Source organism: Mugil cephalus, chromosome 7 (assembly GCF_022458985.1).
Source record: "Mugil cephalus isolate CIBA_MC_2020 chromosome 7, CIBA_Mcephalus_1.1, whole genome shotgun sequence".
NCBI lineage: Eukaryota > Metazoa > Chordata > Actinopteri > Mugiliformes > Mugilidae > Mugil > Mugil cephalus.
In genome coordinates this window covers 27,343,239-27,360,603 of record NC_061776.1, presented here as the reverse complement: position 1 = coordinate 27,360,603, position 17,365 = coordinate 27,343,239, and the positions used below count along the sequence as shown (strand labels likewise).

The window sequence follows — 17,365 nt, the reverse complement described above, 5'->3', positions numbered from 1 at the left end:
ATAATGATTTTGCACATAATGCAATAATTTAACAACTTCTTACATTATGAGCCTTACTGATACCGTTCATAATGTAATAACAGCTCATAATATAGTAATGGCTTATATTGTGACAAAACTGCTGCATCATCATAATCTATTGGTTTTATATAGCGCTTTATCAAAGATACTCACTTTATATTGGATACATCATTCATTCGGTCACCCTGGTCTATAAAAGTTATCAACAGAACTGGTGAAAAAGGGTAGACCTGGTGGAGTCCAACTGTCACTGGGAACAGGTCTGACTTACAGCAGGCTACACAGACCAAACTCATGCTTCTTTTGTACAGGGACTGAATGGCACTTAGCAAGGAGCCATCCAGCCACTCCCACAGGATGCCTCTAGGGACATGGTCGTAAGCCTTCTCCAAATCCACAAAACACATGTTGACCAGTTGGGTGAGGCCTTCCAGCACCCTAGTGAGGATAAAGAACTGGTCCTCCTCGATCTGAGGTTCAAAGGTTATAAAGTCATTCCTTCCACCACCCACGACCCAGTAGCCCCAGTTAATGTCAGCAGCCACATACCACCCCTGAGGCACCGAACGGTTTGCCAGAATCTTTTCAGAGCCGACCGATAGTCTTATTCCACAGCCTTAGCAAACTTCTCCCACATGTGAGTTTTTGCCTGGGCGGCTGCGCTGGCTGTGAGCCACTTAGACAACTGGTTCCCGTCAGCTGCTTCTGGAGATCCACAGATCAACCATGGCCTGAAGACCTCCTTCTTCAGCCTGACGGCTCACCTCACCTTTGATGTCCACCATCAAGTTTGGGGTTTATTGCCTTGGTTCTTCCACCAGATGTTCCCAAAAGACCCTCACTACTCATGCGAGCCTATCAGGTCTGCCATGTGATCCTCTCTTCACCCAAGTGTCCAGAACATATGGCCGCAGGTCAGATTATATGACTATTAAGTCAATGTTCCAACCTTCAGTCCAGACCATCATTGTGCCATCATTGTGTCAAGAGCACCGGTGAACAACCTTATGTTCAAACATGATGTTAGTTATGGACAGACTGTAATTTGCACAGAAGTCCAATAACTGACGCTGTCATTGCCATCGTGAGCATTGAAGTCCCCAGTCAGGGTATAGTCCAGCATTCATCTTAGGGCCTCCAAAAAGGGTGGGTACTCTGAACTGCTGTTTGGTGCATAAGTGCAAACAACAGTCAGGATCTATTTCCTGGACTGAAGGTGCAGGGAAGCAACCACCCAGGAGAACCCCAACATACAGGCAGAGAGTCTGGGGGCAAACAAAAAGTCCATCCAAGCCCTCCGTCTCTCACACACAGCGAACCCATCTCAAGGACTTGGGTGCCAGAGCCAACACCATGTGTTGAGGTGAGGCCGACTATACAGTCAATTGCACTCAACCTCTACCACAAGCTCCGGCTCCTTCCCCACCGAGAAGCGATGTTCCATGTTCCAAGTTGGAAGGTGAGGGGAAACTGGAGTACCCAGTTGCAGAAGTAAAAACAAAATAGTTCCATTCACTATTTGAGCCTGATCTGAGAGAACATTGGCACAGTCATTGACAAATGGTGCCCCCTGGGCTTGATTTTTGTTGGCAGCTGTAATTTATGATCATGTATTATTTTTGTATATTGTTTAGTTAAATTTATTTGGACTTATGGTTTTACTTGGGTATCTGTGTTTACACACAGGCCTGACAGGCTGCTATTATATATTTAATGTAAATAGCAAGAAAACAATGCTTTCAAGTCTTCATTTAAGTGGCAGAGGAAGGTCTTCTTCAGGTGGCATGGAAGGAAAGAGTGTTCACTTATTATTGTGTCCTATATTTATTTTATAGGAACAGTTAATAAATAAAATGCTCCTTTAAGCTAAATGAACTGCAGTCACCCTTCTTCCCTAATTTACACTCTTCTCCTGCCGGATTTTGAGTTGGTTACTGTCATGCCACCTATGTAGAAATCATAGTCAAACACAGACCTCTTTGCCTAGTGCTTATTTGTTGTCAGTGTGTCTGGTTCGCAGAAATGACGGAGGTAAAAATGACGATAATGGAACACTTTTATCACAATATGAGACATTATTACATTATGAGCTGTTATTACTTTATGAGTGGCACAGTAAGGTTCATAATGTAATATGTTATTAGATTATTACATTATGATTCGATTATTACATTATAAACTTTTATAACATTTAAGTTATTACATTATGAGCCATTATTACATTATGAGTTGCTATAGTCCCAAGTCTCACAAGCCCGGTCACATGGCAAAGCATCAGAGTATCTCACTTTGTCCAACTTTCTCAATGGTGAGTATTCTGGGGACCTCTTGGCCAGACCCAAATGTTCCCAGAGTTTACTTCTGCTCACTGAGAGACAATCCTATATGTTACATGGTATTCCAGTGGGTTAGTACTTCTTACAGGCCTCTTTTTTTAGGTGGGTTGTGCATCTTAATATCCTCAAACTGAGTGTAGGCCAAGGTTTAAAAGGTAAAACTATTTTACATCCAACTTTCACAACATTGTATTGTATAAAAACAGACTAACCAGTAAAGTGGCATAAGTTGTTGTTTGATTGTACATAACATGTCGGAACCTTTGATTGCCAGTAAGTGCTCAAAAACAGCAAATATCATCGTTACTGAATGCGTGCATATTTGGCATATCAAACAAATGGTTTGCAGCTCATAAGCTGTTCAAAATCCACCAAAATGCACTCAAAGCCACCCCGAATATTGTGACCAATATTGTGTTTAGTACCACCGACTGCATACACCATTGTAGCCTATCATAAAAAAACAACGAAGCTGAAACATAGATATCAACCACTGTAGCTACTCACTAGCTACTATTCAGCCATTTTATGATGTAATGCCGTCTGACAGGTGAAAAATGTCCTGGTTCCCCCCCAGTCTGTTTCTCTTTAAGTATTAAGCCAGAGCTGCTAGATCGCTGCCAAAAGTCACATTACTTGATAATGAATTTTTGATGGAAGCTCAGAACTGTGTTGTCCAATCACAGAGTCACCTCTGAAAGAAATGCAATTTGAGTGCAAATGTGCATCTGCCAGAATTTAGATATACATTTTCACCCTTCCAAACTCAGTTTTCAAGGTTTCATAACTTTTTTTTTTCCAAATGTGTGTAATGGTACTCACATTAGTTTACAAGGTTTCAAACCTAGAAAGTAAATGTGCTGGAGAAACACTTTAAAAACAATTAGGAAATTATAAAATGCTTTGTGTCTGTAAACTAGATTACTATCAGTTATCATGTCTTTGTGTTTATGCATACCTTATATCCTCAACATGATATATGACCAGTACTGACCTGTCAAGTCCCACCAATGCATGTATGTCTCCTGTAATGGGATCAATGGTGAAGATGGACCCAGCTCCTTCTCCTGACAGAGTGTACTTCACTGCATTGTCTCCATGGTCCATGTCTGAGTGAAGCTGTGGGGGACATGGCACAGAACAGTAAGTCAATACTCAGCTCCTCAGTGTACTCGGTGTATTCTTCTGGTTCCAGCATAAATAAACCATGATAAAATTTTATGAGCCGTTCATGTGTACGCCATTAGGAATAGTGTGTAAAGTAACACTTAAAAAAGAATCTGCATACAAACTTCCCTGTGGGCAGCAATAGTTGTGAATAATGGTAAGATGTATTGCAGACCACCTTTAAGTTCTTTCATTTTCTTTTAACTTTGATTTGTGTTTGTGGCGGCAATCACGATCTAACTAACTACACAGCTAAGTTCAAAAGGCAAAATTACACCATTAAAGAGAGAAACATGCAAAGTCAAGACAGCTAACTATAAAGCTAAACTCATGGAAAGACCCATACTGGTAAGACATACTGGAAGGCAATTCATCTTCGAACACATAACACGCAGCTAAATAAAGCAATTATGATACTGTCTGGTAAAAACTAATACATAATAATCAGTATATTAATGGCTTATATAATATCACCAGTCTTACTGCACTGAAATGTGTCCATTGTTCACAATCTTTAACCTGCTGTAGAGGAATATAGCGTGCTGGGGTCAAATGGGGTACACCTTGGACAGGTCGCCATCCATCATAGTTATAGATTAAAAGTTCAGGAGCAAAGTCAGTTCGATATATAATATACATATTATATATTTTTATAAATGTATTTTATTGAATATCTTCCATATTCCTTCTTATTTGGTGTAGGATTTGAGAGAAGAGTAAATGTGTTGACAGTCCAGAACAAGCCAAAAAAGTGCACGATTTTGCATAGACATACAAACCTGAAAAGAGAAAGTTACAGAAGCCCAGAGAGAGTTCTGACACCCACAGTAACTCACTATGGAGAAATGAGTTCAGGAGAAATACTGCACTGCCAGAGGAACCACTGACTGAGATTACTCTGAGCCGCCTGCATGGTAATAAATTACAATATAATAGATTTGTGTGTTGTTGCCACTTTTGCTCTGTAAGTCTGAATGACTCACTGTTGCACGATGCAGCTCTGGGACTGTGCTTCCCCATCTGACTTGTTTTTTACTACATGATGAAATGGACATTCAAGTTTTGATGAATTGGCTGATCAGTGCCATCAATGCCGTATTTAAGGCGCTCTTTTGTGTACCTAGGCAATTTCCAAAAAAAAAAAAACTGAAGACGGTACCGATGAGTACCGAAAAGTCTTCGAGAGACTCAACAAGTATAGTTGCATTTCTTTAGCAATTTCTTGATATACCATGACCTGGATGACTGAGAACCTTCACAGACAAAAAAACATGAGGGGCCCCAAGGTTGGACACAAGTTGTTATTCTGCAGCCCCTAAAAGACTAAAAATTCAATTGAATTATTGAATCAGGGGCACGTACATCTTGAGTCTGTATAGCTGTATAATTTAATGAAATTCTAGCTAATTTTCAGTTCTAAACTGAAGAAGCTACTTATCCTAACATCTGGTCCAGGTCATGATAATCCAAAAGGCATTTAAAAAAGGCAACTATACTGAAGAAGCTACTCGGATGAGTGGTAAAATGTCTTCTCAAAACTTTTAAAGTCTTGTTGCCTTTTTTAAACGCCTTTTGGGTTACCATGACCTGGATGACTGAGAACCTTCACAGACGTTAGGACCAGAGGTAGAGCAATTGCAGGCTGATGATATAAGGAACTTAAAAGAGTTGGATAAGGTCAGTGGACAGAAGTGTTGTTAAATCACAGTCACACACTCCACCATTAGCTCATAGCTTTTGGAATATTAATGACTTTGTGAAAAAAAAATCAGAAAGCATATGTTCAGTACATTTTGGACTTCTGTTTCTTCTCATTCGGTAGGTGGGATCAGCCATCTTCTATGGAGTGGTCTGCTGGAGCAGCAGCATCTTAGTGGCAGACAAACAGAAACTGAACAGACTGGTGAAGGTCGGCTCTGTTCTGGGATGTTCTGTTGAGCCTGTAAAGGTGGTGGGCGATCAGAGGATAAGAGCAAAGCTGTCATCCCCCTCCATGGTGCTATAACAGCACTGGGCAGCATCTTCAGCAGCAACTGCTTCACCCCATATTATGTGAAAGAATGTTACCGCGGGTGCTTCCTTCCTGTGAGGCTGTACAACCAAGCCTGCTCCCAGTAGACCACAAATGTAGAACTACTGTTGTATTTAATTTGATATTTTTTGTTGTTTTACTTATTTATCTCTTGTTTACAATGTCCGTTGGACTGTATGCTGTTGCAACACTGCAAATGTGCCCATTTTGGATAAATAAGATATTATCTTATTATATGTATCTTACATATCTTATATGTATCCACTGCTGTCTGTGATTAATGGTGTAGAATGTGAGCTGAACTTGAAGTTCTGTCATGGTGAGTAACGGTTTAGCCTGCAGTGGGCAGTGATACGCCTTTTAACTTAGAAACTTCCAAATGTCTCAAAAGAAGAAGAAAAAGAAGCCTAGCCCAGAAACAAATGAGCAGAGGTGGATAAAGAAACTGATCTTTTGAACAGTAAGTAGAGCCTCAAAGCTTCCCAGTCAAGTACACAGCTTAGCATTAAAGACCCCCCCCCCCCAAGAGTATTAAAAACTTTTAAAATATACAAGCACATTTAAAGAAGATTTGATTTTAAAAAGTGTGACTCATTTGTGCGTTGTCTATGAAAATTATGTGATTGATTACAGTTAAATATTTGCTTGACAGCCCTGGTTGCCAGTAAAGCAGTCAGCTATGAGCTAATGTGGACCAGGCAACAGCTTGTTTTGCACTCATGGACCATAAGCACTTGTAAGTACTTTGATCCTGTTTTGTTTTCTTCTTGAGCCAAACATTTTCATTCTACTTCTCATTCTTATGGATGTATTACTCCAGTTTGAGAGATATTCTGACATATTTATTTTGTTGTTGTGCCCCTCAGGTCCCTGTGCAGTATAGGAGCTAATACATACATACATGCCATTTCCACACTTATATTGTATGTGTCTTTCCACATGGTTGTTTAAGAAATGAGAAGCTAATCACTGCATGTAGTAACTATCTCAAAGGGGGCTCTTACCTATTTTCTTAGTTAAATCCAGTTGGCAACATTTTTTTGGACCATTTATATATCTCACAGTTTCCTCAGCATTAGACAACAGTAGTAGTTTAAGATACTATTCGGTAATGCCAAATATTGCAAACTATGTATTTTTCTGATGTATGTTCATGATGTCACAACATGCTCTGGAGTGCTCATTTTGTCCTTTTGTCATTATGTCCTGCAGTAACAGATGGAAGTGCCACTGCAAAGGTCAGGCAGAAAAAGAAAAGAAAAGAAAAAAAGAAAAAGCAAAGGTCAGGCAGACATGTGTAATGAGGGCAATGGGGTGATATACTGTATCTGTGCCTCAAAAGAACACAAGGGCTGCTCACACATCCTGCCAGGAGACAAGACAAAAAAAAAGGAAACATGCAAGCTCTGCATTCTCACTGCAGTGACACAACCACTCTGCTGTGATATAAAGGCAATACTTCATGTCACTACAGAGACAATGAAGGCAAAAAAATGGTGTTACATATCTTTATAGTGACTTATGACAAGATATGAAGCTGTCATTATTTACCAATGTGCAAATCTCAGCTGAGCACAGGTTTGCTCTGAAAGTTTTGTGCTGACTTCTTATTCCTTTTTACAAATACCCACCAAAAATCCTTTACTCACACCTAGATGATACCAGGGGCATCACTGGAATCCTGTGATTCCAAATCAAATATACACATTTTTTACTTTAAACCGTTTTAGCACAGTGTGCCATTGGCTTTGCATTTCATAAAATGAAACCTTATGTGCCAGCCAATAACTTTACTTGGGAGATTTTTAACCATTTAAGTTGGGGACATGAGCACCACCAGACCTGGTGAATTAATAGTTCTCCTAATCACTGTTGCCTCCTATCCTCCTGCATGTCTTGTTATTAATACCAGTTTTAGTCACAGGCAGTGCAAGTGAATGCTTTGGGCAATGTGAGGCTGCTGGATGAGGGAAATATGAAACTGTTTGACATATTCAGTTTGATTATAAATAAACCACATTTCCACTGGAAACAGCTCCATGCAGAGTGAACTGGAGATACTCATAATACATGAGTAACAGCAACTGCATGTTAAAGACCCCAATTATTGATTGCGGAAATTAGTTGCACTTGGTAAGTACCAGTATGAGCCAACCCAGTTAAATTTATGCATGTACAATCATTATTAATTAGCTGAAAGGTAGCACAGATTTGATTGTCTTCTGCTTGCTTTTTTGTCATTGTTGTGGGGATGAGTTACAGAAGGAAGCTTCGTGTGTGGATGTGACATTAATTATGCAGTGCACTTAATTGAATCACCATTTGTGATAAAAACAGATTTACCTTCCAGCTCCGTGTTCATAAATCCTTGAACAACAACGTCTCCCTTTCTCAGCACCTAATGACCCTCTTCTTGGGTTCTTTTAATGACCTATGGTGTATTAAGATAGCTGAGTATGACCTGTCATTCAGTATTGCTGACAGTCTTTTCCAGTCAGACTTACTTTTTATAGGGTTTTTGATCCATTATGTTTCATAAGATACTACTAGAGTCTCACAAAGCATTTGGATTAAACCCGCTGGGGTCTCCAGACATGGATCCCCTTGACTTAATGAGAAATGTCTCAAGTGAGTAAGCATCAACTTTGAGTTTGCTATGAAGTTTGATTGTGGATATAAAGAGGAGTACTGAATACTGGACTCAGTACCCACTGATATTAATGTAACATTAATCTGACACATCTAGCACACAGGCCAGAAACACTGTACATGGTCATTAGTGTTTGCCTCACAGACCCTATACATGGGTTTGCTTGGCTCATAGATTTACATATTGTGAATCCAACCTGATATTCAGTTTGATTTGTCCTGTCAATAGTTAAACATGTCTCTTTTGTGATAGTGGTCTATGGGAAAACTGTGTGTTGGGCAATACAGAGAAAAAATATACAGGATGCTATACTCAGTATATCAGCTCCCCTAACACATCAATGGATCTAATCTATGCCACACGCCTAGCTGTTTGGTAGTTTTTTATTTGCTATTTTTTTCTAAAAAAAAGTGTGATTACAGGGCAGCAAGTGGAATCTCATATGTGCAGATTATATCTGTCGGATTTATACATTACTCACTATGAACAAGTCTGACAGATATATTCTGTACCAACGGATATGTAGGTTTCAGCAGACATTTTTCAGCTATATGTAAAGTAATTCTTATTATTGTAGTAACATTATCTCTTTGTAGGTTGCTCATTTGTACATGCCTTAGTTAAATTTTTTTTCTGTGTTCTAAATATCAAGAATGGGGCAGAGATATAGTATAGTCTCTGATAACAGAAAGTTGCCATTGATGTTGTTCAGGGGGAATCCAGTCATTGGTAAATCAAGCAGAGAGGGAAAAGTTAATAAGCACGTAATAAGCAAACGTCTCTTAGCATTATTTAGTATCTCATGTGTGTGTTCATTCATGAGTGCATGTGTGATGTGTTTCCTTTGTTCCAAGCAGGTCTCCTGCTCTGCCTTAAGCCTCTAAACCTACCTTCCTCCACATATCTTACCAGAGGCTTTAGGACCAAAAGCTCTGATGGAAACTCCAAGTGGCGTAGGGGTCATTTGATTTCTACAGCCCACTCTCCTTCCACAGAACCCTGCCTCTTCTAGTAATAATCAAGCTGCTATTAGCACCCACAGCAGATTAGGTGCCCCAGGGCATGACTTCTTTCTGGCTGGGCACCAGTGGAGAATAACTTACTCACCCTGACTGCCTTTTAGTCCTTGCAGTTTGCTTCTAAAACTATATTCTCTTCCCTTCTCCAACTAACATGAACCTAACATTTGGCAAAAGGATAATTCATCAAAATAGTAATTCATCAGCCTGTGTGTTTTGGTTTCAGTAGGAACTAACCCAAGTTCATGAAAGCAACTCAGAAATATATGAACTTGATGAAAGTTGAGGTGAGACAATAAGAAAGAGGACTGTTCAAGTAAACAGATGAGTCACAGTGATACATATAATTGAATGTGCTTCTACTTTATTTTGTGTGCAATGTGTGTTCCAAATTGCAGAAAGACTGAAAAACTCTGCCAAGCACAAAACTCAACACAAAGCAAGAAGCACAAGCAGCTAAATCGTCAGACAATTTATAAACTATATAGAATTAGAACAACTTCAGAATAGATCTCAGATATAACTCAGTCTCAGCCTCAACATTTGCTGCCTTCATTTTGGTGGCTTTGATATGGCAAAACTATTTTTGTACTCCCCATGTCAGGAAAAGGAGAATTTCCGCTTCTCACTCTATAATGTGATTGGAAACATTGTTGGAAGATACAGTGGATTTGTTCTGCCAGGAGGATGTATAGAGATGGCTGAACACAGCTAACAAAGCAGCTCATGTAAATGTCAGTATGAATTAAACTCCTTTCTTCCTGACATTGCTTTTGGTAAAATGGTTAAAGACAGTCAGGCAAGGCATTTAAAGGGTATGAATTCACAATGATGTAAATAAGAGCAATTGTGTAGAGACCAGTGAGGTAAATATTGTTCAGTCACATATTTTTGATTAATTAATCATAGTGAAACAAGAATCAGCATGTATTTAGTAAATAATTATTGATTTTAAGTTCACTATTGGCCCCTTTTGGCTCTTTCCTTTGCAGCCCTATCTGTCAAAATAAATCCACAAGAAAAAATCTGTCTGAATGATAAAGAATGTACTATTTACTAAAATAGGCGAAACTTGTATCTTTATGAATACCTTTCATGAATGGGAGAGGAGTCTGAGTCCCTCAAAAACAAGGAATTTGTATTGGTAGGTTCACATAAAATAGGAGGAGAAACATCGATCGCTGCACTAAAAACTGGTGGCTCTGTACTAAGCATTATAATGCTAAGTAGCTTCAGTACTAATTAGTACTGAAGCTGTGGTAAGAATGTTCAGCAGGACTAAAGTCAGCACAGCACCTGGACCCGATAAGATCTGTGGCCAAACCATGAAGCACTGTGCTGAGCAGCTAGGTGGAGTGCTCCTCTTTCGTTCCTCCAGTTCCTCTTTCAGAGATCAGTTAACAGCTCCATAGTTCCTAAGCTGTGGAAACAATCTGTGATCCCCACAGCACACACACAAAAAAGCACAGCAAGATCTTTACAGCAATAGACTCTCAGCTGGACACACTCCAATTTGAAAACCAGGCTGGGAGAGCAGTGGACGATGCGAACGCTTTTCTCATAGACACCATACACAAGCATTTTGAAACCCCCAACTTAACATCCAGGTTGCTGATTTCTCCTCTGCATTTAACACCACACCACATACACAAAGTGGCCAGTTTTTTTCTGATTCCATCTACACCTCACTTCCCCCCCCCCCCCCCCCCCCCCCCCCCACCCCCCCCCCCCCTTTACACTGATGACTGCAGGTCCACCCACCGCAACTGCCACCTGGTTAAATTTGTAGATGACACGGTCCTCCTGTCCCTGCCGTCTGGCTCCTTCCATCAACACAAGTCATCTCACAGTGAGTTTGTAGACTGGTGTGACATATGCCTAGAGCTGAATGTGGCAAAGACCAAAGAGATGGTAGTGACCAGATGATACCCAGCTATATTTACCAATGAAATCAGATGAAACTAATCAGCTGGTTAAACTCCAAGCATGCCTTAAAGACATAAAGGCTTGGATGACCTGTAATTTTCTACTTTTAAACTCAGACAAACCAGAAGTCATTGTATTTGGTCCTAAGCGTTGCAGAGATTCATTATCTAATCACCTGGTTTCGTTGGATGGCATTACTACTGTGAAAAACCTTGGTTATATTTGACCAGGATATGTCCTTTAACTCTCACATAAAGCAGGTGACCAGGACTGCTTTCTTTCACCTTTTTAATATCATCAAAATTAGGAACATCCTTTCTCAGAGTGATGCGGAAAAACTAGTTCATGCATTTTTGTGTCTTCCAGGCTGGATTATTGTAACTCGTTACTGTCTGGCCGTCCAAGTAGCTCTTTAAAAAGCCTCCAATTGATTCAAAACACTGCAGCAAGAGCACTGACGGGAGTTAGCAAGAGAGATCATATTACTCCAGTATTAGCTTCTCTTCATTGGCTCCATTTAAAATCTAGAATTGAATTTAAAATCCTCATCCTTATAGACAAGGCCTTGAAAGGCCGAGCTCCATCATATATGAAAGACCTCATAGAAACAAACTGTCCCAACAGATCACTACAAACTCTAAGTGCAGATCTGCTTGTGGTTCCTAGAGTTTCTAAAAGTAGAATGGGAGGTAGAGCCTTCAGCTATCAGGCTCCTCTCCTGTGGAACCAGCTACCAATTTGGGTTCGGGAGGCAGACACAGTCTCTACGTTTAAGGTCAGGCTTAAGACTTTCCTTTTTGACAGAGCTTATAGTTAGAGCTGGCTTAACCATTCCTTAGTTATGCTGCTATAGGCCTAGGCTGCAGGGGGACGTTGCACTGAGAACATGTCCTCTACTCTCTCTTCTCTGGCTCCTGTCCTCTAATCTCTTATAATTTATTTTCTGTCTCTTATAAATTATTTTCTAATACTAACCGCTGTGTCTCCCTTTCTCCCCTCCATATTCTTGTGAGGGTCTCTGGTCTGGAGTGCTGAATATGTGACCTGTGGAGTTCTAAGCTACATCTGCTGCTGTGGCCTCATCAACCAGCCCAGTCTTCATGGTCTGGAGTGCTGTGTATCAGACCTGTGGAGCTCCATAAACTACATCTGCCCCAGTCGTCATGGCCTCCTCCAGTTGTCCACTCCTACCTAGATGAACAATTCACCAACCTGTAGACGATTCCTGTTATACTCACAAACTGTCACATAAGATCATCAGCTATGTGTTATATTATTAGATCCTACATGTTTCCTTCAGCTTGGTGTATGTATCTATGACAGAAGTTTGTTTATCTTGTTTCTCCTGTTCTTCTTTTCTCTCTATCTTCTCTGTTTCTACCCAGCTGGCCTTCTGCAGATGGGTCCCTCCATATGAGCTGGGTTCTGCTCAAGGTTTCCTCCTGTTAAAAGGGAGTTTTTCCTTGCTACTATTACCCTCAGGTTTGCTCTGGAGGTTGCAGGCCGTTTTTTGTAAAGCGTCTTGAGACAATTTGTATTGTTATTGGCGCTATATAAGCAAAATTGAATTGAATTGAACCTTCTCTAAAAGACAGAGGGACAGAGTCCAGTTCATGCGGAACCTGTGGAAATGGTGGAGAAATAGAGGTTCCTGGGGACAGTATTTGACAACCAGCTGAAAATTCACTACGACATGGATGAAATTGTTAACAATGCAGGCGAAGCAGTCCTCAAAGTATTCTACTACTCCTTCATAGAGAGCATCATCACCTTCTCCTTCACGTGCTGATTCTATTCCATCTCACCTCAAAATATTAAATGGACGTTGTATTCGCTGCTAAGGATATAGGATCAAATGAGGAGGAGGGCAACCCAGAGCTATCCTCCTGCTGAACTCACAGTCTTCAGTGATCTGCTGCCTTAGGGATAACCCGCTTTCCTTAGGGAAGTTGATCTAACTTCGGGTGCCCCATTGAGCCAACCCCAAACCTTCCTCTCTCAGGAAGCTTGAGCCTGAGCAGGGCAGGACTGGACTCCAATGCACTGCACTTCAATGTATTCATATTTTTATACTTTGTCTTTGACTGCTCCGTGTGCTCTTCAATTGCCCCTCAGGGATAAATAACGTTATTTGAATCTTGAATTGAATTGAGACGGGACTGATAAAGAATAATTTCTACTCATTATAAAGACCATCTTGCAATGGTATCACACCCACAGCCAGCACACACATCATTCTCAACCTTCATACTGACAGAGACATAAAAGTACAAACACCTGCCAATATACTTACACCTTTGCAATAATTACTGCTACAAGACATATGGTATATTCACACAATTGTTTTGAGGACACAGTACCACCCATTTTGTCACAGCTAGAAATAAAATGCAGCAAACTGGAGGTAATGTAAAAGTGTTGATTGTGTACTTAATCCTTATGTTGTGCTTGACCTGTCCCTGACAGACTGTTGATTGTGAGAGTGCAGCAGGAGATTTGATATGGATTTGTCAGCCAAGCAATTTTTTTTTTAAATAATTAGCAGTCTAGCGGTCACTTACCCCCAGATCTTCATTTAAATAAGACCCCCTGCCCTGAAAGCATCTCTTCTCCAGCAGAAAACTAAACTGAATAAAACTACCATCCTTTCTTCCTCATCCACGAGGAAGAATGCAGCAGTGATGAACCACATACGAAAGTATTTCAAGGCAAATAAAAAACACATTTAAACAAAACAAAATTTTATTTTTCTTGTCTCTTCACTAGAATCCCAACACCAAGACAGTTTAAAAGGACAAAGACGTTAATCTTGGAAAACAAAGAAAAATAATCTTTAGACCTTTGTCAGTTCAAATGTTTTACTAAAAGCATTGCTAGAGTTTAAACAATTACTACTACTGTGGATTCTAAATTAGCTGTACATGTGAGTGTGAATGGTTGTCTCTCTGTGTAAGTCCTTTGATAGACTGGAGACCTGTCCAGGGTCTAGACCACCTCCTGCCAGCTGGGATAGGCTCAATGAATTAATATGCACTGTGGTGTTTAATCAAGCAGGTCCCATATAGAAATTATTTCCAAATATGTTGTAGGGATGATAATGGTAATCATTCAGTTGCTCAACAAGGCAAACCGTAATAACTTTAGTCATCATCTGACTTTTCTTTTAGCATCAGTATCAAGTCACATTTTGTTTTGTGCTCTTTTAATAAATGTTGCCATTTGAATTAAGATTGTGATCAGAACAGTATTGTTGCCTAAAGCATGTAAGCCTGCATACGCACCACTACTGTGTCTACTTGCAGCTTTATGAGAGTTAGCCTGTAGAGACTAAAGGACAATCATAGATTACACATTTGTATGACCACAGAAGTCCAAATGACATTAATCACGTCATCTGCCTAAGTCTGTGACGGTGTGTGTGCTGCAACAAGTCTGGGTGATGCAGAAAGTGATCAAACTTTGGCCAACAAAATGGATGAATGAATTATTGCTGAAATCATATTTTCTAGAGCTCATGTGTGGAACATGTTTCCTTAATACATCCCCCAACTGTAATCCACGATGAATGGTCACGTTGGCTGATTCAACTTATGCAATCACAAACTTAATGGAATTGTAACTTTAAGTGTGGTGAATTAATGCAGGAAAAAGACTGCCCTACCAAAACTGAGACACTTCTGTTTTAGCATCAGGAAGGAGTCACTTATATGTACTTTCTACCAGGGGTTGTCTTGATCCAGTCAGGGTGTAGCTAAGTGATGTCTTTATCTCTGACGCTGTATTTACCTCTCCCCTTCTCTCATGTACTTATTCTCTGCCTCTCTCTCTATCTGCCAGGCCTCCTGCAGAGAAAATGCTGTTGCTAGTCCACTGGCTGGAGTGTGGTGAGGGGGGGGGGGGGGGTCCAGTCTGCTAAACTGATCAGATCCACAGCCATACCCTGATCTCCCATAATACTTCAAGGATGTCATTTGGAGCTGGTGTCTTTAGAAGAGCTCTAGAAAGGTGATTATCACAACTTAGTCGTCTGTGGGTAGGTGATCTGAACACAGAACTTAGACAACTGTTGAGTCCAACTAGTAGTAATCTCACAAAGATACAGTACCAGGACTGTGCTGACATTTGCTATTACAAATCTCTCACTTCAGTGGTATTTCTCTGTAGAGGACAACTTAACTTTTGGATTTCTGTCATTCCACCTGTCCCATCTTCCTGTATAGTGACTTCACAATCCTGTATGCATAACCTTGCTGTCACACCAAATGGAGGGTGAAATTATGGGGAAAGGCTTGTAGCAACCTGCAACTGCACCAAATGTTAACTAAATTGAACTTTGTTTTTTGACATACATACATAATGTAAAGAAAAAGATGACAATGATAAAATGTATTATGATCATTTAAAACCGTATGCTACAATTAAGGTAAAAGGAGATACGTATGAGAACACAGTGTAATTACTGATGTGCATGATGGAATTCCTTTTCAGAGAAAATGAGAGAATGACCATGCACATGCAACACCCATTTAATTGTTGGGGATGTATTGGTTAAAGTCTTTTAGGCAAATGACCCCCTGATGACGAGATGAAGTTTCACATCCTACCTACTAGATGTGTTCTATGTTACACTCACGCTTAACTGCCTAATGCTTATCTCATCTCATCTTCTACTACCACTTACTTCTTCTTACTTCTACTACCTCACTAGGGTTGCGGGGGCTGCTGGTCACAGAGCTAGCACAAAGACAAACAACGATTTGCACTCACACTCACACCTAGGGTCAATTTAGGGTCTCCAGTTCGCCTAACGAGCATGTGTTTCAGGTGGGAGGAAAGCAGGGTACCTGGAGTACACACAGACACAGGGGGTATGTGCAAACTCCAGCCAGAAAATGCAGGGAACCGGACAGAGTCAGTGTGTAACATGTGGCCTTATGATTGGCTCAGTAGCGATAGGGGCAGGGCCTACTACTGGAGGCTTAGATTGACAGGTCTATGCTAGGGTGGTGCTGTTGAGGCAGCTCCTGTATTGCTGAATGAGTGAAGTGCCGACTGAAAGATAATGTCTTCTGCCTCCATTTATCCCTTTAACTAAAATATGTTGGATTCATGTTAATGTATATTAAAGGAAATCCCTGGATATTGTCACACCGTGGTGAGGGTGTCTTGTCTTGGGGTTGTTTTGTCCTGTCATTTCCTGTTTTATTTTGAAAAGTAACTCTCCTCTTGTTTCAGGTCACTTGCCCTTCCTCATGTGTCACCAGTCTGATAGTCTTCCCTGATTCCTGATTGTGTCCACCTGTCCCCTATTTCCCTCCATGTGTTTAAGTAGTCTGTGTTCCCCCTGTCTCGTGCCAGAGTGTTATCGCCTTCAACCTTCTTTGTCCTCGGAAAAGCAACGTACTGGGTGTAACTTGAGAGAAACTGAACCAAATAATACATTAACATTACTACTTCAGTATTTCAGTTCATTGTTTTTTTTTTTTTTTTTACACACCCCCTGTTGAAGAACTATAGTTAAAGCTTGCCCTAAGTGTGACTTCCTTTATCTATCAGCTGCCCTTCCAGTCTCCCCTTGGGTGTTTTCTTCAATTCCTCAGCAGTGCAGCAATCGATCCTGGAGGCAGAATCTACAAAGAGGAGACTCAGACAACAAAGAGGACTGAGAACTCGCCCCCCTCCCCTTTAGTTTGACCCTAACCTCTGAAAAACCAATGGCAAGCACAAATGGAGAATAAAACATTGGGAATCTGTTGCTATTACTGCTAGTTTGGAAATGAATTGAGCTATGGCTTTCAAAAGAGCTAGTTTGCAAACAAATGAGTCTATGTGAGTACAAGTCCATAAACCATAAATGTAAGAATCGCCGGACAAACAGTTAGCAACCCTATTGCAAAGTAGGCTATACCTTGACTTCTGCCACCTCACAGTTTTCTTTGACCTGATATTTATGTGGGTTTATTGCTTTGATGAAAAGTTTCTCTTTCTCTTTGATTTTTTGTTTCATTTGATTTACAATTTAAACAAAGCTACAACAAACCACTCTGTCTGTATAGCTCCTGCTCACCTACCATTAGTGTTGCTATCCCCACAGGGAAGCTGATCTAAAGCAAGATTCATTTCTTTGTCCTCGGAAAAGCAACGTACTGGGTGTAACTTGAGAGAAACTGAACCAAATAATACATTAACATTACTACTTCAGTATTTCAGTTCA

At 40.4% G+C, this 17,365-nt stretch overlaps 1 protein-coding gene across 1 annotated transcript in view; it reads right to left on the bottom strand.

Annotated features, from left to right (window-relative positions):
* cdh12a (cadherin 12, type 2a (N-cadherin 2)) overlaps positions 1-17,365 on the bottom strand; it is a 64,886-nt gene that overhangs the window by 31,074 nt on the left and 16,447 nt on the right. Inside the window, exon 3 of the mRNA XM_047588446.1 lies at positions 3,352-3,476. Within this exon, the coding sequence (XP_047444402.1) occupies positions 3,352-3,476 (125 nt within the window). The remainder of the gene's footprint in view (positions 1-3,351; positions 3,477-17,365) is intronic.